Source organism: Tachysurus vachellii, chromosome 21 (genome assembly GCF_030014155.1).
Source record: "Tachysurus vachellii isolate PV-2020 chromosome 21, HZAU_Pvac_v1, whole genome shotgun sequence".
Lineage (NCBI taxonomy): Eukaryota > Metazoa > Chordata > Actinopteri > Siluriformes > Bagridae > Tachysurus > Tachysurus vachellii.
In genome coordinates this window covers 8,303,221-8,330,032 of record NC_083480.1, presented here as the reverse complement: position 1 = coordinate 8,330,032, position 26,812 = coordinate 8,303,221, and the positions used below count along the sequence as shown (strand labels likewise).

Here is a 26,812-nt window from a genome sequence, read left to right as displayed (position 1 = left end):
GGACAGAGGAACATACCTTAATGCTGTTCTTATAAAGAAAACCAGGCATGGAGAAACCTCTCTTCTTATCCAGGGGCTCACTAAAAATAATAATCTGCTCAAAAAGAAAGACTCTTCGCTCCTTCATCCTGCCCAGCAGGCCTCCATCAGAGTCTGACACCATGAAGGTGTCCTGCAGCAGGAGACGACCCTGAGCTACTATCTTCCCCTATAAGACAGAATAAGATCAAAACTGAATATCCCCTATTGATAGATTATGGTGAAACAAGATTATTGGTGCACATAGATTAATATTTCATTTTGACCAAGCAGTGTGTCTTACATCAAATCCCTGGAGTCGTCCAACATTCATCATGTCATTGCATCGCTTTGGTACAATGCACATGACCTCGACTGATTTCTGTAATAAAAGAACATCACTGAGCTTTCTAGTGCAATCCAAATATACATCAACCATCCTAAAGAACATCTCGCCCACCTCCAAATCCAGTGAGTCTAGCCCAGCTTTTTTGGAGAACTTTAGGAAATCCTAGGGGGAAAAAATCAATCGTACACTTGAGCAGGAAAGCGAGTTAGGAAGCTCTGTAAAAAATGATATGAAAACACTCTACATCTGGAAAAATAAGAAATAGACAGAGATCAGACCTTAAGCAGCAGCTGGTACTTCATGATTCTCTGCACAGGTTTGATAAGTAAGTCAGTGATCTGCAGCCTGTGACCCAAACGTAGCTTTAGGTCCTGTCAGAAAAGGGCAAAATGCAAATGTTACATATAAGCTCAAAGCACAGTCTAAATTCTTGCAGATAAAAAAAAAAAGTTTAGTCCATCTCTCATTTTATTGTATTTTACAATCTTTGTGCCTCAGTTTTATGAAGCATGTACCTCAAAGTAAGTGTCAAGATACTCTGCGACAATGTGCTCAGATTTGGGTTTGTTCTGGCAGTAAACAATGTACATGTGCAATCTCCGCTCCTGTAATGAGAGCAGACATAATAAAGGACGAAGGCTTGGGAAAACAGAAGGTCTGAATGTGCAGCACATGAAGAAATGAACTCACGTTTTTCACAAATAGAGTGCCAAGAAGATCAGGTTCATCAAGGCACTTTTCCAATTCTCCCAAAAAGATACTGAAAGAACAGCAATTATGAGTACTAATAATGACAGCTCACGTAGAGAGCATCTCAACAGTGTGTTTTAAAGAGCTCTAGATGAGAAAAGAATTTAAATAAACACTGCATGTCTGCATATTTATAGCACGAGGAGGATTACATACTCCCGGTGCCAGTCGTAGATCTGGTGAATGTTGCCAAAAACAATCTTGTCTTTTCCTTTCATGTCATCTGGAACTCCTTCTTCTTTCATCCTGGCCATATAACCCTGTTAGGAGAGATAAAGCAACATTACTCAAGAGTACAGAACATTAAAATGCATCAATCCCTAAATAAAAGCTATTCAAACTATCTATAAAAAAGGGGTGTAATTGTAAGACATGGATCATAGGAACGTTTCTCTATGCTGCGGTCACCACCGGTCTGATGTTGAGCTGTGTGATAGCGTGTAGAAGCACACAACATTAAACCGACAGTTTACCATTCTAGCTTATTAATAACTCCTGGTTATGCTGACCTTTAGTAAGAATCAAAAACCACACAAAATTAAGTACAGGACCGAACCACACCAATTAGTGTGTAAAACTTCCTGTGCAGCAGGAAAAAAAAAACACTTACCTCAACAACCAAACCAAGATCTCTCACGTAGTCCCTCTCGGTCTCAACCAACTCCAGCAGCACGTAGCTACAGGAAGACAAAGAGGACAGTGAGGATCGTAACATCCTGACAGGGTGGAAATGATTTCAGGTGTAAAGTAAAAGCTTACTGGCGTCTCTTGAGGAAGCCTGTCTTGCGTTCTTCCATCTCATCAATGGGAGAAGAGGAGGAGAGGAGGGAGTTGTCTGAGGGATTAAAAGAAGGACTACTGCTGTCCCCCTGCTCTACAGACAAAGAGCTGGGCCTGTCCTCAAGAGCCTAAGAACGGACAGCACCATTACACACATTTACCCAAAACACTATAATTAAGATGTCCCTTTACTTCCTGTACCATAAGAAATGTCCAACATTTCAACATTTGAATGTTTATGTGACACTTACCATCTTGCTTTTGACCAGCTCTTCAATGGCGCTGACTAACTCTGCAGCACTAGGCGTTTCCGAACTGGACGGGCGGACTGAAAGACGGGATGACGTCTGTGGAGAACGAGCAGAGAAAAATGAGCAAGGCATCGTTTAGACAAAGAAAAAAAATCTGCTGGTAGTCTTCAGTTCTACAAGGATAGTCCTATAAAGACATGTAGAGGTACACAGAAACCTGGTCTTACACCATTGCTGTCTTACAGGTAACCAATTACGCAAAATCTAATTACAGTAAATGAATGAATATGCAATCACTTTGGCATTTCTGAAGCTGTCCCAGTTTCCCTTATAACAGAATATAAACACTGTTTTCTAGAACAACAGACTCCTGGGCTACAGCTTATTTAACAGAGAGCACAAGAATTTAATAAAATACATACTCAATCGATCAGGGAAATCCTTAATACTGTGCCCAACTGTGATATGGATAGAAGCATGTTTGTTACGAAAAAAATATGTGCCTTTAAAGGAACATTCCCCCAGACATTATGTTCAGCAACACACCAGTGTCAAAATACTGTTTACTGAAAACTAAGCAGAAAGGAAATATTTAAACCGAGAGTCGTCCACAGGCAAACTGCAGTCCAGATGTGGACCAGGAAAGCATTTCAGTGGACTAGATGGAGTACTCGATGAAAGCATGAAGCAGCATCGACTTCTGTAACAGATTTCAGCTCATCCAATTAAGCATTTATCCAGTAAATCGTTTAGCTAAATTATTTATGTAACCAGGCCATTCCAATTTAATTCTGTTTTTTTGCCGCTAATCTAAACAAGCACAAAAAGTTAGCAGCTTCATATGACACAGCTTCATCCCACAAATTGATGATACTGTTCAGTTTAACTGCAGACATACAAGAGTTGACAAGAGTGTGAAGTGAGACATAATATGATGTTGAAAAGCAATGTTCCTTTATGAGTCTGTATTATGAACAATCAGAAACAATTCAGCCATAACATACAAGTAGAGTGAAGTCCAGCAGAAAATCTCACCCTTGCTGTGCCTTCCAGACTTTCCAATTTGTGTCTGGGAGTGGCCTCTGGTCTGCTTAGCTTTTACATGCCAATTAGACACCAGAGTGGATAATGAGGGGTAAAGCACAGAGGAAGGGGAGGGGAGGGCTGATGGGGAATGGGAGTGGTTGTTAGAGGGGTTTAGGAGCGAGAGAAGCTCTCTGGGATTCAGAGTCATTTGACACATGACCTCCCCTCTGACCCACATACACCCACATACTCCTCTTTGCTTCACAGCGTACATGCCTGCTAGTAACCTGAAGCTACATTCAAGTTACGAAACACTCTGAGGCACCCAGTCGGTTGAAAATAATAATAATAATAATAATAATAATAATAATAACGAAGAAAAAAAAAATCCTCCAGTAGATCAGGAGAAACTGGGTTTGATGATGCTTAATTATACATGAAAATTTTACATAGAAAAATGACAAATAGAAAAGTCAATACAAAAGTATAAAACTAATTGAAGAAAAAAAAAAAAACATGCAGGGAATATTGCACTTGGGCAAGCATTAAAGCTTAAACGTATAGAATAAATCTTAAGTAGGAGGAAATACAACAACATCCAGAAAGGTGAATCTGCCTCTAAAGACACCTGGGTGCTAATGACCGGAATGGTACTTTCTTTAAAATAAATAAATAAATAAATAAAAAGTGGTGCATCTGTGTCTCTATAACCCAACCAAAGTAAGATCGGAATAAAAGCGCAAAAAGGAAATTCAAAAGAAATGAGTTTTGTGTCTTGCTACTAAGCGGAAGCATGGGAACAGAAAGCGAGATGGAGGGAGGGAGACCATAAAGGGAAGGAGTCAAATGGAAAGGTATGGAAACTGAGATAAAACAAAGACAGGACACAAATCAACATAATGCTATGGCAAACGATACAGCCGAGAACAAAACAAAGAGAAAAACAAATTAGTGTTACAAGCTGTTCTTTGGCACGACCGACCCCATATACACCTGGTGCGTTTCAGTGAATTTGGTCACGTTAGAATAAAGAGAAAATTCATCTATAAGAGGATGCAATAAAATGTATTAAAAAAAAAATCTCTCTTCAAATTCTACATTACAAATAATAAATAATAAATAATAATAATAATAATAAAGTGTTGTGTGCTATGATTAGTATTCATTTTTATAGTTGCTATAACATAAGTAATAAACTTGTTTAAAGAATATTAAATGTATCTATTAACAAAGTTCATCATGTCATTCATCAATAAATAAATAACATTTTACATACATATATATATATATATATATATATATATATATATATATATATACATATATATATATATATATATATATATATATATATAAAACGGCAAGCTGCTGTAACGTAAGAGGAAGAAAACGCTTCAGGATGTTGTGTTATAGGAAAATAATCAGCTTTAAGGAGGTAACAATAATTGCACTTCATGTTGGGTTTCATCATGATTATTTTCCTATAACACTTCACCCCGGTGTGTTTTTGTCTTACAGAGTCTCTAAGGCTAGAATCCAAACCCAAGTATTGCAGGCAACCAATTTAAAGCACAAAAAACAAACAAAAAAAAAAACAAACAAACAAAAAAACAAACAAAAAAAAAAACCACTAAGAATTGGCACAAACTGAACAGTATAAAGGGTACGATTCAAATTTGGAAATAATTAAATACATTTTTAACAGTGTCTTTAGTGCAATGCTATGTTTGAAATATTCTATATAGATTGACTGTATGGTTATGGTTAGATGATTACGGGTCATTGGATCATGATCCCACGGCTGATCTGATCCGAGGAGTTCACCTTGTCATCCTGAGGGTCAGGTTGGAGGAGGCTGTGCTGCTGGATGGCCATTGGTGGAGGGAGGGGCACTGAGTCAGCGCCTTCCTCTCCCTCTTCCTCACCACAGCTCTGCATACCCGAGGAGGAGGATTTGGAGAGTGTGCCACTGCTAAGTCCTTCGTTCCTCACCCTCTGTAAAGAGAACCATGGCAAATGTTTACTGGGAAGATCAGCTGACTAAGCAAAGACATGATAAATTGGCATCTCAGTTGCAGAGAGAGTCTGATCTGACCTCTTCTACAGTCTCATCCTGTGGTGTGGCAGCGCTGTCGTCTGAGTCTTTCTGAGAGCCCACTTCTGCGCTCTTGCGCACATCGGCACGGCTCTTCTTGTGCTTGTGCGCCAGTTTCTTTACATGGCCGTCTGCCTTGCCGCTGCTTAGTCTCCTCACAGGGCTGGTCAGCCACTTGCGTAAGGTGTTGCCTGGTCTCTTGGGTCCTGGAGAACTCTGAGAACTCATCATGTGTCCAGGCTGTAGGGTGGCAGATGAGCCAGGGAGGATGGCATCATTGCTGCACACTGAGAGTGTGTCTGGAGAGAAAAAGGGAAGAGGACAGTGAGCTAATGTCCTGTAAAGTAATACAAGTAGAGTGGTTTACTCCGTATAAATAACTTCTTGCAGTTCAAACCAGTCAGATGCCACTCAAAACCAGTCAGATGCCACTCAGGCTAAAGGATGGAACCAAAAAAGATGGAAAAAATGGAATTTGGTCTAAACAGAGTTCCTCTGCCTGCCACTGTAACTTGTACAAAAAACATATATATTTATATCCCATATGCACATGTGGCATTATTATTTATTTTGTGTGGATGGTTTTTTTTTTCACCTTTATGGTTAAAGATTCCCTCCATCTCCATGCTGCTCCGAGAGTGAGCGATGCAGAGCGTGGCACAGGGTACAATACCCTCAAGGGCGGGCGAGCGGTCAGTGGTGCGCACTAAGCACCAGTCGGGTTTATCGTGGAGCCGCTCGAGCACCTCCACTGTCTGACCTCTCCGTACACTCAGCTCGTTATTGTTCCCTGCCATGAAGTCGTGGATCACCACAGTGAGCTCGCAGCCTCCAGACAGCTAAGGGACCAAAGGAAAAAAAAACAACACATGTTTAGAAGAGTGGAATTACGCTACAGGGTGAGCGATGGGAAGGATGAGCTGTTACCTTGTCACTGTCCAGTGTATTCTGAGAGGTACGGGAGGCCAGGGAGATGGTGTCTGGCTGACTGCTGCCTTCACCCTGACTGTCCAGGTCCTCTCCATCTCTGCACAGAGGAACACACAGCACATGAGAATCTACAATCCTACAACAGCAAACTGTTACATACTGAAAAGAAGGTGTAAACCTGCTGAAACCCAACTAGAAGCAATAAAAGTGTAAAAACTAAAATCTAAATGCAGAAGAGTAGAGGAAGGTTTTACTGGCCTGAGATTGTACCTGCGGGCCTTGTGTTTGGTTGTGGAAGGCTTTGGGATATGGATAGGTTCCTTCAGCGCACCCTTTAGGTGAACTGTGCGCTCCTGAATTACCTCACGGATGTGTTTTATCCAGTCCTGCTTGTTTTCAATACTGGAGGCCTGTGTGTAGGTGAGAGGAGAAGAAGAGGATGAAGAATAAAACAGAAACAGGGCACTTACTCAACTCTTGCATCAATTGTAATCTAAGGGTTAACTGTCAGTGCTGGGCTATACTCACCATTGCTCCATGTTTGCATCCCTGACTTAGCTTAATTTGAAATATAGAAGAAAATTTCACTACTTTGGAATCTTAAAATACACAATACAAAACTGACAAAACTGGCTTTAAAGACAGATGGACAACACTGACTTATTAAACCCCAATTTTGATCATGCATTAGAAAACTTTTTTGCATAATGCTTAGCACAGTTAACTAGTCAACAGTTTTCAGGACAGTCACCAAATATTAACGTAACAGACAGTTTACACAAACTGAGAGACAGAAAGATTTGTTGTAGAGATGTGTTATGTTGCTCATGATCGTTCGCTGTGTGAAAGATTAAAAAAAAAACAAAATCTACTCTTAGTTGAAGTCCTGCTTGCAAGCATCAGTGACTTGATCTGCTTGTGTTCTGGATCTTTTCCCAAGCAGCAGCTTCACTAATCGCTTTAACACGATTGTCTAATCTATACATTTTATAGAATAAATTTAGTTTGATATGTTTTCCTTTCTCTAAAAGCAGTAATATGGCTAAAAGTAAACTGAATTCCATTATTAACATACTGATTAAAACTGTGCTTTAAATAAGAATCCTGATAAAAATTGTGTATTCCTGAAGATAACAGAAAGCAATAGATATAACTGGGATACAGCTAATATTAAAGCAAACCACTGAACTGAACTAGATCTGTACAAGCGATTAGCTTTTATACCAGGGAGAGCAGGAAGAACTAAGAATAAGCTAATAATAAAAATACTCTATAAAGCAGATAATATGTTCATTGTACATAAAAGGTTTTAAGACATAAGGGCATAATTCTAGACGCAGTGAATGTTGCAGACACCAAGATTGGTTAATATTCAGAGATGCAAACATTTATATAACAATTTTCACAGCTCATGTATATAGAGAGAAGTCAGAAATCACCCGAAGACAGTAGATAGAAAAGTGAGAAAGATGAGCTAGAGCTGAACACAAAGTTTCACAACCACATTAGAGCTTGACATCACAACCATGCAACCAAGCAGAAGCAGAATCTGGGAGAAAATAAACAAAACACAACACAAAGAAAAGTGAGAGACACATACCTTAAGAACAATCTTGTTGTCAGAGGTTGGTGTCCGTCCCACCCAGAGGGCAAATTTACACGGATCCCCCTCGACATGTTCGGTAACACCCAACTCTGAGGTCTAATCACACACAAGGCAAAGTTCCATTCATTACCTAAAGAGCTATAAAAGTAGAAGTGATCGTTTGATCGTAAAGACGTCTCGAGAGAAAACGTACAAAGAGTTTGCTCTTGTAGATGTATTTGCTCCTGCCGTTGGAATCTTTAACCTCTTTGCTGAAGACAAGTGACATCTCGAAGAGGAAGAGGTGGCGCTCTCTGCCCTTCCTGATCAGAGTCTTGGGATCCCAAACCTGGAAGGACTCCTGGAGGATCAGTTCTCCCTGAGACTCAATGTTCTCATCAAAACCTAAGAGGACGGCATGACAGTCAGTCATATCACATACATACAGTATATATATATATGGATGTGCGTGTGCGCGCATGCCTGGACACGTGCTCATACCTTCCAGCATGCTAAGATGCATGGCATCGTTGGCCCTCTTCGGTACACTGAGCATGACCTCCAAGCCATCTTTGATTTCTCCTTTGCCCTCCTCACAACAGGTCAGCAGTTCCTACATATACAACACAACGACACATTAGAAAACGTACAAGTTCCCATTAACGTTTCTGTAAGACTCAAAAGATTTCACGTGTTCGTGTTAAAGTCAGTGGTGTCGCTCTAACCTTGAGCAGCAGCTGGTATTTGGTTATTCTCTGCACTGGTTTGATTAGATAGGATGAGATGGAGTTAGCCAGACGGTGCCTCTGCTGGATTTCCTGTGAGGTCACAGATATATGGTCACATTATATGCAAAGTTAAGTTAGCGATCCTGACAATGTCATTATTGCTATAGAAGCAAGCTCTTACATCAAAGTAGGATCCAGCATGCTCCAGAATGAGTTGTGTGGAGTCTGGTTTGTTTCTGCAGTAGTTTACATACATCTGGAATTTGTCGGCCTGCGAGAGAACAAGTAAGTGTTGTTATAACATTAGGGTTATTATTACGTTATAAGCTTTTTGATAAGCAAACTTACCCAGGTAACGAAACAATGACCCACATCCTCTGGAAGCTGTTCATACTTCTCCAGCTCTTTCAAAAAGATACTGAGATAGTGAGAGAAAAATGAGAGAGAGAGAGAGAGAGAGAGAGAGAGAGAGAGAGAGAGAGAGAGAGAGAGAGATGTAAAAATGTATGCATGGTGGTACAGATCAGCACCAGTTTATTTTTCATTAACACAATACTACAGCAGATCGCCAATACTTTAAAAAGCACAATTGTGTAACTACTGACTAAAGGTCATACACAAAAACTCACTTGTGATGAAATTCATAGAGGTCCTGCATGTTGCCGAAAATGATGTGCTCTTTGTTGATGATACCTGGTGGGATTTCCTCTACACCGCTGGTCATTTCCCAGAGATACGTCTGCAGAAAATCAGAGTAAAATGTTTTTTAAAATGTTTAAAATGTTTTTATTAGAAAATAAAAACAAATCTAACGTACAAATAAAATAAATAATAAACAATCGGGATCATACAATAATAAAAAAAAACACAAAAAAAATGATACAGGCATTAGAACTATTACTTACATCCATACACTCTCTCAAGTCCCTCACATAGGCCTTCTCTGTCTGAATCAGCTCTGCCATGATGAAACTACACACACACACAAACACACACACAATAAATCCAAATATGTAGGCGCAAAGTATTTAAAGTGATGATGGAAGTATTCATGATACGCTGTAACAGCAAAAACCCAGCGATGAAATTCATTTGCTCAAGCATGCTCATTGAAATTCAAGTGCAGTCTCCTAGATATTGCATGTCGCAAATCAATTATGAGACTTTATGACAGCTTTATGCATGCTATATAATATGTCATTATCATTCATCGGCGAAAAACCTACTGCTTTGAAACTGCATTATAAATAACAATGGAGTGCAGACAGACACTAGCACAGTAAATAACTTTTTAAAACATGAAGAACATACATAACGTCTAATAGTAAAATCTCTCCATCATGGTTAATGGAATCAAGAAAATGCTGAAATCCAAAAAAGGATGAATAAAGCTAAGCACAGACGCCTTTTACCATCGAGGGAAGGAAAGAGTGTATTATACAGTAAAGTTGCTTTGACAAGGACATTTCTGCATCCATTTGAAGCACATACATATGACTTTTTTTTTTCCTTGGCTATGCTTTCGGAAAAAATAAGCCTTTTTCTTTAACCTGCACAGAAATATCCAGTCAAAGTTTAATTAAATGTAAGTCTGTATTCTAATCATTATAAACTTTTGCTCTCAAATTGTGGTGTAGTACGAGCTGCGGCATGGAGTACGAGCCGCGGCGTGGAGTACGAGTATCTTCTAGTTATTTCAAAAGCTTTAGAGCACTAAAACCTTGGCTAATTCTAGACCCCAGGTATATAACGCTTCTAAATTAACAGTGTGAAACCTTCCCCTAGCCAGGGTTAAGACCGACAATAACCAGAGGTTATGCCTCATGGTGCAGTGGTCTGATCTGTGTAATGACATGATTTGTGCAGCAGTGTAAGGTGGTACAGTAGGGAAGCATCTGAGAGCACATACTCCTTCCTGCGAGCAGATTTGCGCTTCTCTTCATTCAGCTCATGAGCAGCATCCCTTAGTTTGACCTCTGACCCTGGGGCACTGGCAGGAATAATATCTAACTGCAGGTCCTTACTCTGGAAAAGAGAGAAAATTAATCAGCAAGAGAAAACATGTATACATATTTGACATGAAATAAGCACTATATTTATATATATATATATATATATATATATATATATATATATATATATATATATATATATATATATATATATATATGTGTGTGTGTGTGTGTGTGTGTGTGTGTGTGTGTGTGTGTGTGTGTGTATATGAATGTGATGATAACTATAGTAACAGACAAGCAGTAAATCTTTTAGCATCTTAAACATGAACAGGTCATGTTGCAGCTCTTCTTGAAGAACTGCTGGCTGAAGTAGTACATGACACATTTTAGAAATCTGCTGTCTAAACTAGCGACTATTACCTGCAAGGCTTCATAAATATGCAGGTGGACCCTTCAAATTGTGAGCTTATGGGAAATACATCCCTTGAATGAATAATAAAACAACCTCCAAACTCCATCGGATCTCCAGTTATCTCAGCAGCATGCTCAGTGACAGCAGAGGGTGCTTTGTGCTGGTAAAGACAGACAGCAGATGGGAGAATCTTACCGCTTTGTTTGAGTCAGAAGAGATGCCCAGTGCTTTCTCCAGTGAGCTGCGGTATTTATCCATGCGCAGGGAAAAGTCTCGGTAGCGCTTGTCCACAGCTGTCACCCATTTCTTGATCTCAGCAGCGTGAGAGTGACCTTTATCGCAGAAGCCGTCGGCCAGCTGGATCAACAGCTTTACTCGCTCTTTGGTTTGCTGAGGATGTGCAGCGAGACAGATAAAAAGGCACGCGTCAAGTGTTAATGTATTTATTAATATAACATTTTAACCTGATTAAAAACATTATGTCCAATAATAAACTAAATCCACAATAAGTTACATTTACTGACAATCACTGCCACATTTTGTAGTGTTTTAACCCGGAACCAAAATGGAATTCGTTTAGATTGTGTCATTAATTTGTTTCAGTTCAGAAGTCCATTTCATTTTCAAGTTCTGGGACGTCTTCTGCACTCTGTGTAAGTAAAAGGTGTGGAAAAGCTCCTGCAGTGAAGCGAGTAGACTACCTTGGCTGTAATGTGGAAGTCTTCATGCTCCTTTAGCAGCTCCTGAGTGTGGTGGATGCTGGAGCCTGTGGATGTATGTGTGGACAGATAGAACTCTCCAGTGTCGTGGATCCACTCAAGAGCCTGTGAAACACATTAATACATGTCAGTGGCTGCTAATCAGAGTTACTCTAGAGCACTTCATTTCAGTTGAAGTTCACTAAGCACAACAACTCGAGGCTCTGAGATGAATTCAGTGTCAGAAGCAGACAAGCGGTCAGTGTAAGCAGGGGGACAGATGGTCGGGCGGTGCTCTGCAGTGCAGAACTCTATCAGTGATTGTTATGTAGAAACAAAGCTAATTAGCTTAATGAGAATAATGTAAATAGTAATTAAAGGCAGCACAGTGTGATACAAGTTTGATTGGGAGACTCCGATGCAGGAAAACAAATGTGAAAGTGAGAGACGGAAAAAAACTGAGGCAGATGAGTATGTCTGTGTGTGTGTGTGTGTGTGAGAGAGAAAGAGTAAGTGTATGTGTATGTGTGTGTGTGTGTGTGTGTGTGTGTGTGTGTGTGTGTGTGTGTGTGTGTGTGTGTGTGTGTGTGTGCGCGGGACAAACCTGTTTGGCACTGCGTTCAAACACCACATATTGCTGGCACTGGTCCAGCCTCCTCTTCCTCATTGTCCAGAAGTGCAGGACACGATTCTCCCTCTGCAGCAACTCATTCAAGATGTCTGGGGGGAAAAAAAACACATACAATAAACCTTTTTTACTGGAAAAAACAAAAACAAAACTTTTACACCAAATACCTGAAACTGCACTATTTAAATGGATCCCAAGGTTCTAGTTGAGGATACCTAGGAGGACTAGTACAAACAGGAAGCAATGGTGAACCAGTAACTGTCTCTAGCACACACAGGGTGTAGGACTTTGCTGAAGTCCATAAAATGTTATTATTTCATTGGCGCTTTTGATATTCTTTGACAGGTTAAAGTTTCTGTTTGAGTTTGTTTTAGAACACTTTTCCATCACTAATTTCAGTTCCACAAACACAAGCTGATTAACAAACTGCCTCCTCGACGAGGGTCATTCAAATACATCCGCAAATATTGTCTTACTTCCCTAAAATGGTCATTATTGTAGTCAAGCTAGTTCCTTTTCTAGTTCTTGATATTAAATGTGGTTGGTAAATAAATAAAATGTCGAAAACATCCACTTGAACCTCGTTTTGTACTTGAAAGTGATCATCTGCCACAGTGAACATCAATTATATCCATAGCTGGAGGAAGGACATGCACTTGTTAATGATGTGTGTTTCTGTGTGTGTATCATGTGAAGACAAAAGGATATAAAGTGTGTCTAGTTCTTCAGTGCTGAGCCCTGACCCACTTACTGTTTCCAGATTCGTGAGTCATTAAATCACAGAACAGAACGAAACGGATCTGGGGGGGGTGCAGAGATACTGCATGCTACAAACTGGGCTAAACTGGATCTAAGTGGGTCAGTTGCTGCAATCACAACTCTTGTCAAAAAGACATAGCTATGTGATGTCACTCTTCCCCACTAGATGTCACAATAGAGCTTGAATTAAAAGCTACAAACAAACCAAAAATGAAAGGCATATTTCTCCTGCAGGCAGACCAGCTGTGTTTAGATATGCCTCCAGAGACAACAGTCAAAAAATATAAGTTAGTAAAAGCTGAAACGCAGGGAAACAGCACAAAGTGTGTGAAATAAAAATCACCATCTGAGACGCAGCTGTTTGTTAGCAGTGCTTTGTAACTTTACATTTCTGGCATTTAGCAGACACTCTTATCCAGAGTGACTTACATTTTATTTCAATTTATACAACTGAGCAATTGAGGGTTAAGGACCTTGCTCAGGGGCCCAGCAGTGGCAGCTTGGTGGACCTGGGATTCAAACTCACGACCTTCTGATCAGAAGTCCAACGCTTTAACCGCTAGGCTACCACAACCTCAAACTGAATCAGTGCAAACATCCTGAGATACCCTGTCCTCCTACAGGGATGTGTGAACTCACTTTTGACCTGCTGCTCGGGTGCTTTGACGTGACTCAGCATCCCAGGCATGTTCACACTGTTCCTGTGCATGTACTTGAGGAACACATCAGCGTTGCGTCTGGCCAGGGTGCATGCCTGGAAGGAGACACGGTCACGAAATGGTGAATCATTAGAGCCCATTAAAAAGCTGCAGAGATAATGTAGCCTGAGGGTACAGTACCTTGAGGAAGGCCTCTTTCTGCTCCAGGTGCTTGCTGATCATAGGGGTAACGTGGTCTGTGTCACAGTTAGGACCCAGTTTATCTGCTCCACCACACCAGTCCTCCTCACGCTTATACTCCTGCTCCAGACTCTCCAATACACTGCACACCTGTAGAACAAACCAAACAGCAAAGCTTTCAGCTGTACAAGACACAAGGTTCCTGAAGTGTGAGCTTTGGCTAAATTAGGCTTTTGCACCAGTAATATACCGTGATGTCAGAGATACACACATATGTATAATGTGTTATACGATTATAATTGATATTTTGTCCAAAATCATGTAAAAATGTATTGGACTACTCATCTGCCTGCAAAGCTTGAGTAAGAACATCGAGTAAGGAGGCAATTTATTAAACAAGCCGCTAAAACGTTCAGTCTGCCTAAAGACATCAAAATCCATTCCAGCTGTGTTCTTACTCACAAAGTTGATTACATTTCTGCACAGCCACATTCCACTGCATAATAGACGAGTCTAATCAGTTCAGTTTGTGAAGAGATACTGGCTGTAAAAATGCCCACGATGCTCTACACCATCACATCACAATCAAGACAACAAGGAGCGCTTACACACACACACACAGTAGAAATGACAGATGACACACTTTTACAGATGACACACGTTTTTAATGCTTAAATGATAGCATAAATAGACATGAATAACCAGAAATGGAGTCAACAGAAGAGACTGATTTAATCAGTGGATTGCTGAGACTATTGTGAAGAGACTGATTTATTATCAGACAAAAATCCTTCTGAAGCAGCAGGATTTCAGTTGTGTGGAGGTTTAATTTACTGAGTAACTGAAGCTAAAATTGCACCACACATAATGACCTACTGCATGCTTCAACACAACAACAAAAGTCTTCTGCATGCTTGTACATGCACCTGTGGCCACCCATTTGTGTGTGTTTTTCCATGTCTGTTACAGATATAGCTTGTTACACACACACACACACACGCAGCAGAACTGCATTCTGTTATGACCCCCGTGTTTCAGCGTGACTTTAATCCAGAATACGCATTTAAAAGACACAGTTTGTCATTTTTAGCACCCAAATAACAACTGATTAGCAACTGATGATAACACATTTATGTGGGGTGTTGGTTTTTTGTGTGAGTGTGTTTCTGTCTGAGCCACGGCTCTTACCTGTTCAGATGTCTTGTAGAAGGCCACAGAGGCATTGACGAGTTTAAGACGATCCTCCATCTTAAGCATGAGCTGCTGCCAGTGAGACGCCACATTCTCAGCGCAGTCACGGATCATGTCCATGTCGTAGTGATTGGCCTGCAGCATCGCCTCGGCCTTCTGCTGGACCTGCAGAGCGCTCTGGTGGGTTTTCTTCTCCCAGACAGGAAGACAGAACAGAGGCACAGTTACAGAAATATACACGTAACAGGGGAAAGAAAACCTGGCTGAAAATGACTGGTGAAATTAGACCAAACATGTTCAAGCCAAGAGAGAAAAAGATGAACATGATGATCAGTTATTCCATTAATCCATTCCAGAAAGAAATGAATTACATGGATTACAGCTGAGAGACGTCCTATTGGTCATTTATAGCTCCACTATAGGGAGTTCTAACGCTACCAAGAGCTGCAAGAATAGAAACTGAGATCTGCTGGAATTGAAGAGGCAATTATGACAAGCTGCTTTGTCTCTCCAAGCTTCTATCACTCCCAGCCACACATGCAGATGTAATCTGCCCTTTAGAAGAGAAAAGAACAACAAAACTTGGCAGGCTTCCTCTGCTCTGCAACAAAATTAGTCTGTTCCAGGGTTCTTGCTCAAATGTGTTTCTAACGACTGTATGTAAATAATGAGGATAATAAACAGGACTGTGAGCTGTAGTTATTAAGCTGTTATTAGATATGTATGCTTGCACTTTAGCCTTTTGTACCACAGAAGCAGCAAACACTCAAGAGGCTGGAGAGGCAGTGAAGGAGCTGCTAATGAGAGGACGGAGAGTAAAGCAGTAGAGAGAAATAAATGTACCTCGATAGCATGCTGGAACTGCTCATGCTCTCTCTGGAGCTGCTCAGCCTCCTGCAGAGAACTGGCTGTGATCAGGCCAGCATTCAGCATGGACTCGCCATTACGGATCCAGCCCAGGACCTGAGCAACACACACACACACACTTACTTTAATTAGTATAAAAGAGCTCAGTAATATACATAATATACTCATATACTCTGCTAAAATGTAGAGCATCAAAACAAAGTATCAATTATCTAATAAAATCAAAACAAATAAATAGTGTTACCTGCTTGACTTCTGCCTGTAGGTGGCGTAGCTGCACACACTGCTCCAGGTGGCGGCGGTGCTGCTCTGCAGCTACATCCAGCTCCTGCTGCTTCTCATGCAGGAACTCCAGAAGATCCTGAACACGTGTAGCCATGTCCACATCCCGGTCACACAGCAACTCCACACCTACACAAACACACACACAAACATTGCTCAAAGCAAGAAAAAATACAACATACAACAAGAGACACACTCAGCATGAAGAGGGGGCGTTGATGAGCCCAACAGCAGCACATGCAAATTTAAAGAATTTGTAAAAATGTCCGTGTCTACATGTGATCATTTGAGGTAAAATAGAGGATGCCATGTGAGTAAGATTAGGATTAGAACCTACTATTCTCTTACTGTGTGTGTGTGTGCTGTTACTGCTGCACTGCTTAGAGCAGAATAAAGGAGTACCAAAAGCTTGGATCAGTAAGTACCAGAAGTTGAACGTGTATCCACATTTGTCATGACGTCATGTATGCTTCAACAGGATGACAAAACTCTCTTGAAGGTTTTTTGAACAATTCATTTTTTTCAACAATGCAACAGAAAATCTATGCTGAGGAATTCTGTGTTCAGGATAAGATGATGGCAGATTTTCTAATGTAACAGAATATCTGTAATGATCAATATTCAATCAGAGCTTGTTTTACATACATTGCAGAACAAGTCCAAAACGGGAGGACAAAAATGTGCCAAAGTCAAAATATAAACATAAAAAAAAATTTATATAGACACATTTCTAAAAGCATGATCTAATTTTGTTGTTGTTTATTAGGCAAGTCTATTAGACTATTGTTTCACCAGTAAGTCTGACAAAAGCTTTTAATTAGAGACAGCTTCAACCAGCAGAGACAATACAGGCTTCTTGGTTAAATTCTGAATGAACACCTTAAAGGAGCAGTTTGTATGTTTTTAAAGCCCTGGGTTGTTCTGCTCAGAATGGGGGTGGGGCTTATTTCCAGGCCAGAAAAATGTAAACAGAAGCCTTAAATGCAGAAACTAGTCAGATTCATTATGCTGCAAATGACAGCTTGCCGAAGGATGAAATAAATTCAGCAGAGATGACAACATCCAGGCTGCATCACAGGCTTAAGCCACGTGGCTTCTCATGGTTAATAAAAGTGGAAATGAAAAAGACCAGGCCAGCTGAAATTGCCACATGTTTGGGATGTCCAGGTGAATATAGACATGATATTAAAGTGTGTTAGAGGGGTGTGTATGTGCGTGAGCCTCACCAGATGCCTGAACTTCATTGACGTACTGCAGCAGCTCCTGGCCCTGATGGATGACGTCGAACGTGAGGTTGTTCATGGTGAGCGCTTTGTCTGCGTGGTGCTGCAGTCTCTGCTCAGCCAGTGTCAGGTCCTCGGTGTCAAATTCACTCATCTGTTGTGACAGCTCCTCATTCCAGGAGTCCAGATCGGAGATGATCTGTGGAGAGCAGGAAAGGTTTAGCGTGCTCATAGGCACTATAGGTTTCCTGCTGATGAACAAAGACACTTAATCTGCTGTGGCGTTTTATATTCAAAAATGTAAAAGTACACAGGCTTCCAGAGTAGAATATAATAACAAAATAAGGCAGCAACAGTTCTGTTACTATTGCACTACATAGTGCTGTATACAAAGTATGCGTAACGATGTTACAGCAGTTTTAAAAAGCGTCTCTCTTCTTTCCGTTTTCATTATCTGGAACACTACAGAAACTACGTCTTAGACAGAAGTTTGTAGAGTAAAAGTATCCCTAATATAAAAGAAAAAAGCTCCCTAAGCAGACACTAGGTAAGTAAAGCATGCTAAATGGTTTGTGGATCCTAAAATTGTCCTCTCTGTAGCATGTACTAGAGCTGACCTTATCCTGACTCTCACACTCTGCAAGCACAGTGTGTACATGAGCACTGTGAACAATCACTGTTGGCTACGGCTCTTTTTCAGCTTGTGAAAGCTGCAGCTCATTAATTGCTGGTTAATTGGAGATGAGACAGCAGGGAGTGCACAACTACAGCTGCTGGGCTTCATTTCAACTAACACAAACACATGCTTTTAGTTCAGCACACATACTCCCACACACAGGCACAGGCTCAGGCACAGGTCCAGGCCCAGGACAACGCACAGGCACAGGTCCAGGCACACGCACAGGCACACGCACAGGCACACGCACAGGCACACGCACAGGGACACGCACAGGGACACGCACAGGGACACGCACAGGGACACGCACAGGGACACGCACAGGGACACGCACAGGGACACGCACAGGGACACGCACTCGGGACACAGGGACACATTTACTTCGCTTTCTGGGATTTTTTATTTTTTTTAAACTGTGAGGTTAATCTTAGCTTAGCAGAAAGCTGCTTTGGTCAGTGGTCAAGTCCGTATCTCCACTGGAGGCAGAGCTTTAACAGACTCTAGCTGAAGGGGCTGAATCACAGAGAGACGATGTTGCCAGGTGGCATTGTGGCACAGCAGATTGTGGTGTGTGGCAGCATCAGCCATCAGAAATACCGTGACTGGCACAGCATGCTTGTATCGGCATGGTTACAGATTACACCGTAGAGCTGTGCTGTGATTGTGCTGTCCCATTTATTTAAATGGGGAAAAGAGACACAAGCAAAACAGGATTTCTGTTGACAAGAGTGCAAATAATGTGGGAAGATGTTAATACAGAATCATCATGGCTATTATCTAACGGTGCTCATACTTGTGTGCGTGTGTCTCTTTGTTCCACAATCTCATTTCTGACTGCCAGCTTCATCCTTCATACTGCACAGGATTAAAATCTACCTACATCCAAAAACATTTTTCTGTTGGTGTCTGCAGTGCCAATGTACACAGCAGAGTATTTTTGACTTTCTGCATTTATTTTAGTGATGGAGTATGAGAAAGGCTTTACATAAATAGCTCTTACGTGCACTAAAAAAAAAACACACCCGTATAGAAATGTAGGAGTACTGAGAACAGCATCAAACAGTGCAATTCAAAACAAATTCTCTCTCTCTTACACACACACACACACACACACTGCAGGTAGCATAGCATGACTCACATCAATGGCATCACGCTCAAAGATCCTGAGCTGGAGGAAGAGCTCCAGTTTGATCTTCCTCTCCTGGAAGAGCTCCTCCATCTGAGCCTGAGCCTCATCCAGCTGCTGCAACACACTCTCAATGTGGTTTATGGAGCTGTTGTGTGGGACCTTATTGCTCGAAATGGCTGAATCTCTGTGGGAAATACACACAGTACAATTATTTAAGTTATTTAATCACAGAACTTTCACTTCTGAATGGTTTTGCTTATTGACGTTCTGCTTATTGACTCGCATTAAGGAGTCACTATTTTACAGAACTCTAAGATTTTAAATTACTTTATCTATTACACCTATGTCAGGAATCGAAAAGCATTACTGCGAACAAACAAAATAAACATTAAGATTTCTGAGAACATTATAACAATTGTTTTATTCATTTCAGACCTCACATCCTGTACTAAATTTAATACCTAATTCACATTTAAAGGCATATCTAAGGGAATCTGCTGTAAAATGCCTTCTCTGTGTGACCTTTTATGAAACATGTAATTCATCCGGCTCCTACGGTAAAGTTTACCCGTGGGAAAATGAAGAACCCGTACTTGTGCTTTACTGAGTTTGTTTTCCGAGCTTGACAACAAGAGTGGTTGAACTGGTATTGTGGGACAAGGACGCAAACATGAGGCAAAAAAGAATAAATCACAGCACTCTAGTATAAAGCTGTTTATTCCCACACACGAGTGCAAATTTGACTTTGCTGAAAATGACCCAGCAGATCCATTGTTTGGTTAATCAGCAGCCAGAATCTTTAAACATTACTAATCCCATCTTCCAGTTCATTCATATTCAGCACTGTATTATTTATTTCCACAAAAGCACATTATTGCTACTTTCACTAAAACCACTTCGTTATGTTCGTACGATAATCCCTGGTGTAGTTTCCGAATGAAAACAAGAAGAAGCAGAGCAAAATAATCATTTCCTGTAAAAAAAAAAAAAAATAAAAAAAAATTATATATATATATATATATATATATATATATATATATACATACACACATACTCACACACACACACACACACACACACACACACACACACACACACACACACACACACTGGATAGGAAAAGTCTGCACACTTCAGTTACAATTGCAGGTTTTAGTGCTGTAAAAAATTAAACCAAGGTTTATTGCGTCCAATTATTCGGTTTCCTTACAAAAATGCTCCAGATCTCTGGAACTGTGAGGAGCTCACCTGAACACACTTCCAATCTTTCCATGGGTTTTTCACCAGGCTCTAGATCTGGGCTGTGACAGGGCAATACCACAACACTGATCATCATCTTTGGCAGCCATTTCTTTACTGACTTGTATTTGTGCTTTGGGTTGTGATCCTGCTTCATCTGCAGTTGTCTAAAAGAGGCCTGCAGATGTTGTGCCAAAATATATTCAGAAGGATCAATCATTCCCTCATTCTTGATTAAAGCCCCAGTTCCCCAGCTAAAGAGAAACAGCCCCATGACACCATGCTGCCTCCACCATGCTACACCAAGGGTCCTGTAATCTCTGGGTGATAAACTCTCTTGTTTTTGCTCTAAATATATCTCCATTCTACCTGCACAGCTCTACTTTGGTTTCATTAGACCGTAGCACAGTTTGCAATGTGACGAATAAGAGATATACAGGAAGTGACCCGACGTTCCTGCGGCTCCTTTAAAGCTGTGCACAAAAATCCAACCACGTTATTGTGAGTTTTTCCCCGCCATAAAGCATTACTATTTACTATAGATCTGACAATTTAAACAGGAGTGTGTAGACTTTTTATATCCACTATAATCAGTCATAACTTCGTCGCCAAGGCCAAATTTGATTAACCCGTAATTTGAAATAATTTAAATGAGTAAGATAATTATATAGGAAATAATAACAATAATGAAAACCTTTCAGTGTAAGTACCACAGTTACCCATGCAGGTCTAAAAAGCCATTTCTATGATTATGCAAGATTAACAGTCAAATCAAAAATTCAGTCTGCTGGCATTATCCCTGTGTGAAAAGAAAGTGACTCCAGGTTACAGTGTTTCAAAGGCCAGACACAGAATGTACAGAATATTTCATTCCAGTGCTGAACGCAATGTTAATTGCTTGACCTTCATGACAGAATAATTTACACATTCATTATGAAGGACCACATTGAGTCAAATAAGGCATGGACTTGTGGGTTTGATGTAGGTTTTGTATTGGAAACATGCAGCTACACACCAGTGAGTGAGTGAGTGTGACTGCGTGGTGTGTATACCAGCATGTTAATACAGTCAGCTGCAAGACTTACAAACACACCACACCCCTCTGTGCATGGGTGGGTGAAGTACTTCTCTACACAATTAGCTGACCATTATTAAAGCTGTGGTTATGCAACCAGGACTGTATAACAAAGTGGCAGGCGTATAAGAGTGAGTGGGGAGGTAAAGAGTGTAAGTGAGTTTTGGAGAGATGATGACATCACCAATGACACTCTGATTAAAGAACTCACAGCCACATCATTTTAACTCTGTTCACCTCTGATGATCCTACCAGCTCTTAATCCAGCAGGCTCTACTCCATCCATATTCACTCTCCTCCCACATGGTCTACATATCTGGTACCTTCCTCTCTTTCTACTGACATTATTAAAACTACCATCAATAATTTTGGTAGATTCTTAAAACTTCAATTTCAAATGATGGCACCACAATCGAGAGCCAGGATGTTGGTCATGCTTATTCTTTCTCCGGACTCTCGCGCGCGCCCGCTCCCAACTCCTGACTCTCGCGTGCGCCCGCTCCCAACTCCTGACTCTCTCGCGCGCCCGCTCCCAACTCCTGACTCTCGCTCGCGCGCGCCCGCTCCCAACTCCTGACTCTCGCGCGCGCCCGCTCCCAACTCCTGACTCTCGCGCGCGCCCGCTCCCAACTCCTGACTCTCGCGCGCGCCCGCTCCCAACTCCTGACTCTCGCGCGCGCCCGCTCCCAACTCCTGACTCTCGCGCGCGCCCGCTCCCTCTCCTGACTCTCGCGCTCCGCTGGTTGTCGCATGATATGGCTGGCTGAATGCTGGCAAGTGGGAGGGAAATGGCACGTAAGCAAAGGAGAAAGAAAAAGAGAAATCTAACATTTACAGCCTTTTTCCTTCAGTGCTCTCAAAATATATGCTTCTACTGCCTAGGTATGTGCTTGAATATGAGTGCTAGTGCTAGAAAGAGAACTTTCTGGACTGACAGAAATTCCCCCTTGTCCTGATTAGCTGCAGGTTTGCGGTCAATATTGATTTTTCTATAGCACCTGATGTACCACAGAGTTAAGAGTTTTCAACAAAGCACTTCATATTTTGACAGTGAAAATGCAAGAAGAGCTGTTATTAGAAACAGTACAATAAGCTTTAAGATTTATAAATCACTGAGTATACCTTTAATCTCTAAAACAAGACAAACGTCCATGTGCTTCAACAATCTCAGTCACTAATTAATGAGCTATAAAGGTAGCACCACTAACACTTGACAGCTAAATGGCCAAGTTACTTTATGGCAAGTGTATCAACTTTATTACAGGTCTTTATGACACATCTCTATCACCTTTATGACAGGACAAATTATACGAGGAAACAAAGGTGATGCTTTATACATTACTGTCAAAACTTCGCCCATAAAAAAAGGACATAATCTGGCATGACCGGTCAAGAAGTTACATGCCATCATGTTAAAGCAGATTACATTTTAATGCCCTTAATTCTGACGTCTCATATGCAGTAATATGCACTGTGCATAATTTTTTATCTCTACACATTAATATAATACAAATAATAACAGGGATTAACAGGGGAAAAAAATGTGTGAATATGTAGTGAGTCTATGTAAATGTACCTTTGTGTCAAATTTATTCTTACATTAAGTTATTAAATTTGCAGACAAGGCATATTTAACATACACCATGACTCGTTAATTCTGACGTATATTTGGCTTTAATAATGTAATCAGAGGCATTAACATTTGGCTGCACTTCTATACTGGCTGGCGTGTGTGTGCGTGTGTGTGTATATGTGTGTGTGTGTGTGTGTGTGTGTGTGTGTGTGTGTGTGTATGAGGGTGAGAGTGATGTGGATAAAGCTTTGCAGTAGCAGTGTGAGCCAGCTGACAGAGAAACACAGAGAAACACTGCCTGCCTGAGACGTACTGAGAGACTGAGACACTCCAGGACCTATAACAAGCTTCTCTTTCTGTCTTTCTTTCTCACTCGCGCACACACTTTCTCTCGCGCTCTGAGCTTACATAAGCAGGCAGAGCTGCTAAAATTCAAATTCCCGTTTCTCTGCTGCAGAACACTGCATATAGATCATGAATGTGTCAAACAGATCCTGCTAACAGTGCAGCAAAACGGGTATATAGCAAAAGTCGAACAAATCATTCTGCAGCACTGGGTGAAAATAGGCTGATTTTTATTCTTTAGACTCAAATTAGTAAAGCACTTGTTTTGTTTTGTTTTTTTAAACTAACACTGATAGTTTTCTCTCTTGGCTTTCCATGCTGAATTCGCATGATAGTGTGGAGTCTACTGCAATTATTTTGCACCGGATTCCATCCAATACTGCTGCTGTCTGCTTACTGTGAAGAGGAATAGAGTACCAAAGATAACATTTTCCCTATATTCCCAAACCACATGTCTAATGGTCCTTGTAGAATGTGTGAAGTGCTTACACTCAGCAGATATCACTGACTGATGATCTGAAGCTACTCAAACCGTTTAAACAGGTCTGCGCTGATGGCCACCGGAGAGCAAGGGAGCAAAAACAGGGCGTGCTTGTAAAGAAGGAAAGACTGCTGAGATGTCAAAACAAGTAAATAAATAGCAGCATTTCCACATTCAAACATTAACTGTCTCCATTTTGTTTGTCTCCTTTTTTCAGGGGGAAAAAAGGCGGCCATATGTTGCCATTTCTTTGAGGGATAATGTACTAGTGTACTACAGTGTTGAAATACAGAGCTCCTGGTCCCTCTTTTTATCAGAATCAGACCTTTGATTCCCAACAATGACACAGCCATCCGTAATTAGGAGTCTAAAGCAGGATGAGTTCTCTGGAGCTCTCAGAGTGGGACAGATGGCATACTCTTTCTCTCTCCTGTCAATCACAGTGGCACTAGCCAAACAAGCGGAGACACACACACACACGCACATACACACTTCCAAAAATACAGGACTGCTGTTCCATCATGTCTAGTTAGCAGGCACAGTCGTGTCTATTTTCTCACTGAAGAAATGACATTTCGTACCAAAGTATACAAATTATACGGACGAATGACACTTGACTGTTTAATGGTTTTCACCAGACTTGAGCTGATTTACAACTGGAACAATTTCTATTAAACCGGGTGATTCAAATGCCAGAAAAAGTGTCTAGAGCTTAAAAAGCTTTTCACACGCATTCTGCAAATTTGCTCCATCTTTCTTTTTTTTCCGCTCTCAATCTGATACGGTCAGAATTCCTTCTCCTAAAGCAGGCAAAAGCTAGCTACTTGTTTTTTTTTTGTGTGTGTGTCATGTGGTAACCATGGTAACAACATTGCTATATAATGTATTAATTCAACAATATGTAAATGTGAATAAAATGATTAGAATGGATGTGTGCATAAACCTGGGATTAACAAGACACTAAAGTGTATAGAATCCAAACATACCAACTTGTTACCCTGATAAAGCTAAAGATGTACGACGCAGGTCATGTTTATGCATGAGACGTTTAGGAGTGTGTGAGCGAGCGAGTAAGTGTACCTGAGCTGCTGAATGAGGTCCTCCCCCTCTTTGATGACGTTGACTGTAACCTGCAGCGTGGTTTGTTGCTGCTGGCCAAAGCGCTTGATGAGATCCTGCACCGCCTCCACTGATTCAGCATACACATCATCCAGCAGCTCCTTCTGTAGCTCTTCCAGCCATGTCCATAGCTACAGCACAAACACACACACACACCACATGTCACAAAACTGCTTCAACTACGCATTTAACCCTGCACTATTCCAGAAGTACTTAAATGCTCACTGTGTTTGAAAGCAATGTGCAGCTAATCAGAAATAAAATGAAATAAGTGAGAAACACAGAAGCACCTCTTTCACGTGGGTGTGGAAGGCGACTGACATGTCAAGCAGGACCTTACGCTGCTCTACCCGCCTCACAAAGTCCTGGATGCGATCCTCCAGCTGGTGGGCGGCCTGGTAGATCTCCTCTGGGTCACACTCACCCGTCTGAGCCAACTGCTCTGCCGCCTCCAGAAGCTTATCCGCGTTGGTGTATGTGTTCTGAACCATACACACATACATCATACAGTCAAAGCTACAGCACAGCAACATACACAACATACACTCACTCATACACTACAATACTGTACACACGCCATTTACTGTTCACTGGCACTGATGAAGGTTTTCTTAAGCAGCACTTCTCATCCTAATGACCATCTGACCAATCTGCTCTCTCTCTCTCTCTCTCTCTCTCTCTCTCTCGTTCTCTTGCTCGCTCTCTTTCTGCTTGTTCTTGTTCTCTTTTTAAACTTTTACATGATGTATCTAAAAATAAATAAATATATTATATAGTACAGACAGATAGATGGACAGATAGACAGATGACATACTTCATGACATTTGGCGTGAAAAAAAAGAGATAAGAAAACCATACTACAAGATGAAGCAGGGAAAATGGATGAAAGCAAGTGAGAGAAAAGAAAAAGAGAACGACGTAGGGAGGACTGCACACCTGTGCCACTTCCTCAAAGTCCTCATGGCGTTTCTGCAGTGCTCTGGCACGATGGAGAGACTTCCCCACTCCTGTGTGTTTACTCAGGAACGCCTCACCGTGGTTCTCAATCCAGTCCAGCACCTGCACACACACACACACACGACACACACACACACACACACACACACGCACACACACGCACGCACACACACAGAAATTAAAAGATGAAGCTTTTTACCTTTAAGCTGTGTAAGACAGATGAGAGAACAGTCCTGACAAACAACTCTGGCTAATGACTCTGCAGCACAAAGGCAGGAAAGGTAGAAAAGCTAAATATGCAGATGTGCACTGAAAAGGCACATTGTGTGTTCCCTTCTCTGTTCCTCTGTTTCGCTGTCACTCTTCAAGTGCACTGCACCTGAATGCTGCAGAGAACTCTGGTTTCCATAGCAACAGTATCCCACTCTATAAAGTGCTGAGAGTGGTAGCGCATTCCTCCATGTGCGAGCGCCCAAAGCCTGAACAGATCGACTCCAGCACACGATCATCTAGAAATCCTGCAACTACAGAGAGCGCGCTGCAGAGACACTGCTGAGACTGAACTAGAAAGACCAAGTGGAAAAAAGGCAGCACAGGACGACATTCCTACTGTCTAATTATGTGTTTATTTCTGTTGTGTGCACATGAAAATAAATCTATGGTTCTTCTTGCCAAGATTTTGTGGTGTTGTTTTTCTGCCATGATGAAAGACATGGCATCGGCAATAATTACACGTTTGGCTGTAGTCTGCCCAAACGGACAAGTCAGGGACTGGTCTGCACTCAAACCAAGTGGAAAAGCCAGCAGAGGTTAAACAGCGCTCAGAGAGGCAGAGGCGTAACAGACACGGTG

At 41.2% G+C, this 26,812-nt stretch overlaps 1 protein-coding gene across 3 annotated transcripts in view; it reads right to left on the bottom strand.

The window, feature by feature from the left end:
* Positions 1–26,812, bottom strand: part of trioa (trio Rho guanine nucleotide exchange factor a) — a 95,788-nt gene that overhangs the window by 5,441 nt on the left and 63,535 nt on the right. For 2 of the 3 annotated variants that reach the window (XM_060857078.1, XM_060857076.1), the window contains exons 11-48: positions 25,940–26,062; positions 25,294–25,485; positions 24,965–25,134; positions 19,181–19,355; positions 17,370–17,565; positions 16,106–16,272; positions 15,838–15,957; positions 14,992–15,183; positions 13,804–13,953; positions 13,604–13,718; positions 12,182–12,297; positions 11,581–11,703; positions 11,075–11,269; positions 10,422–10,537; positions 9,418–9,484; positions 9,142–9,251; positions 8,861–8,930; positions 8,694–8,783; positions 8,510–8,602; positions 8,286–8,397; positions 7,999–8,189; positions 7,800–7,901; positions 6,728–6,757; positions 6,458–6,609; positions 6,197–6,296; positions 5,865–6,108; positions 5,270–5,568; positions 4,999–5,169; positions 2,149–2,244; positions 1,877–2,025; positions 1,728–1,794; positions 1,274–1,377; positions 1,058–1,127; positions 883–972; positions 646–738; positions 479–529; positions 323–400; positions 17–208 (exon numbers count right to left, since the gene is read on the bottom strand). In XM_060857078.1, the coding sequence (XP_060713061.1) occupies positions 17–208; positions 323–400; positions 479–529; positions 646–738; positions 883–972; positions 1,058–1,127; positions 1,274–1,377; positions 1,728–1,794; positions 1,877–2,025; positions 2,149–2,244; positions 4,999–5,169; positions 5,270–5,568; positions 5,865–6,108; positions 6,197–6,296; positions 6,458–6,609; positions 6,728–6,757; positions 7,800–7,901; positions 7,999–8,189; positions 8,286–8,397; positions 8,510–8,602; positions 8,694–8,783; positions 8,861–8,930; positions 9,142–9,251; positions 9,418–9,484; positions 10,422–10,537; positions 11,075–11,269; positions 11,581–11,703; positions 12,182–12,297; positions 13,604–13,718; positions 13,804–13,953; positions 14,992–15,183; positions 15,838–15,957; positions 16,106–16,272; positions 17,370–17,565; positions 19,181–19,355; positions 24,965–25,134; positions 25,294–25,485; positions 25,940–26,062 (4,971 nt within the window). The remainder of the gene's footprint in view (positions 1–16; positions 209–322; positions 401–478; positions 530–645; positions 739–882; positions 973–1,057; positions 1,128–1,273; positions 1,378–1,727; positions 1,795–1,876; positions 2,026–2,148; positions 2,245–4,998; positions 5,170–5,269; positions 5,569–5,864; positions 6,109–6,196; positions 6,297–6,457; positions 6,610–6,727; positions 6,758–7,799; positions 7,902–7,998; positions 8,190–8,285; positions 8,398–8,509; positions 8,603–8,693; positions 8,784–8,860; positions 8,931–9,141; positions 9,252–9,417; positions 9,485–10,421; positions 10,538–11,074; positions 11,270–11,580; positions 11,704–12,181; positions 12,298–13,603; positions 13,719–13,803; positions 13,954–14,991; positions 15,184–15,837; positions 15,958–16,105; positions 16,273–17,369; positions 17,566–19,180; positions 19,356–24,964; positions 25,135–25,293; positions 25,486–25,939; positions 26,063–26,812) is intronic. The other variant, XM_060857077.1, reaches the window with a different exon arrangement.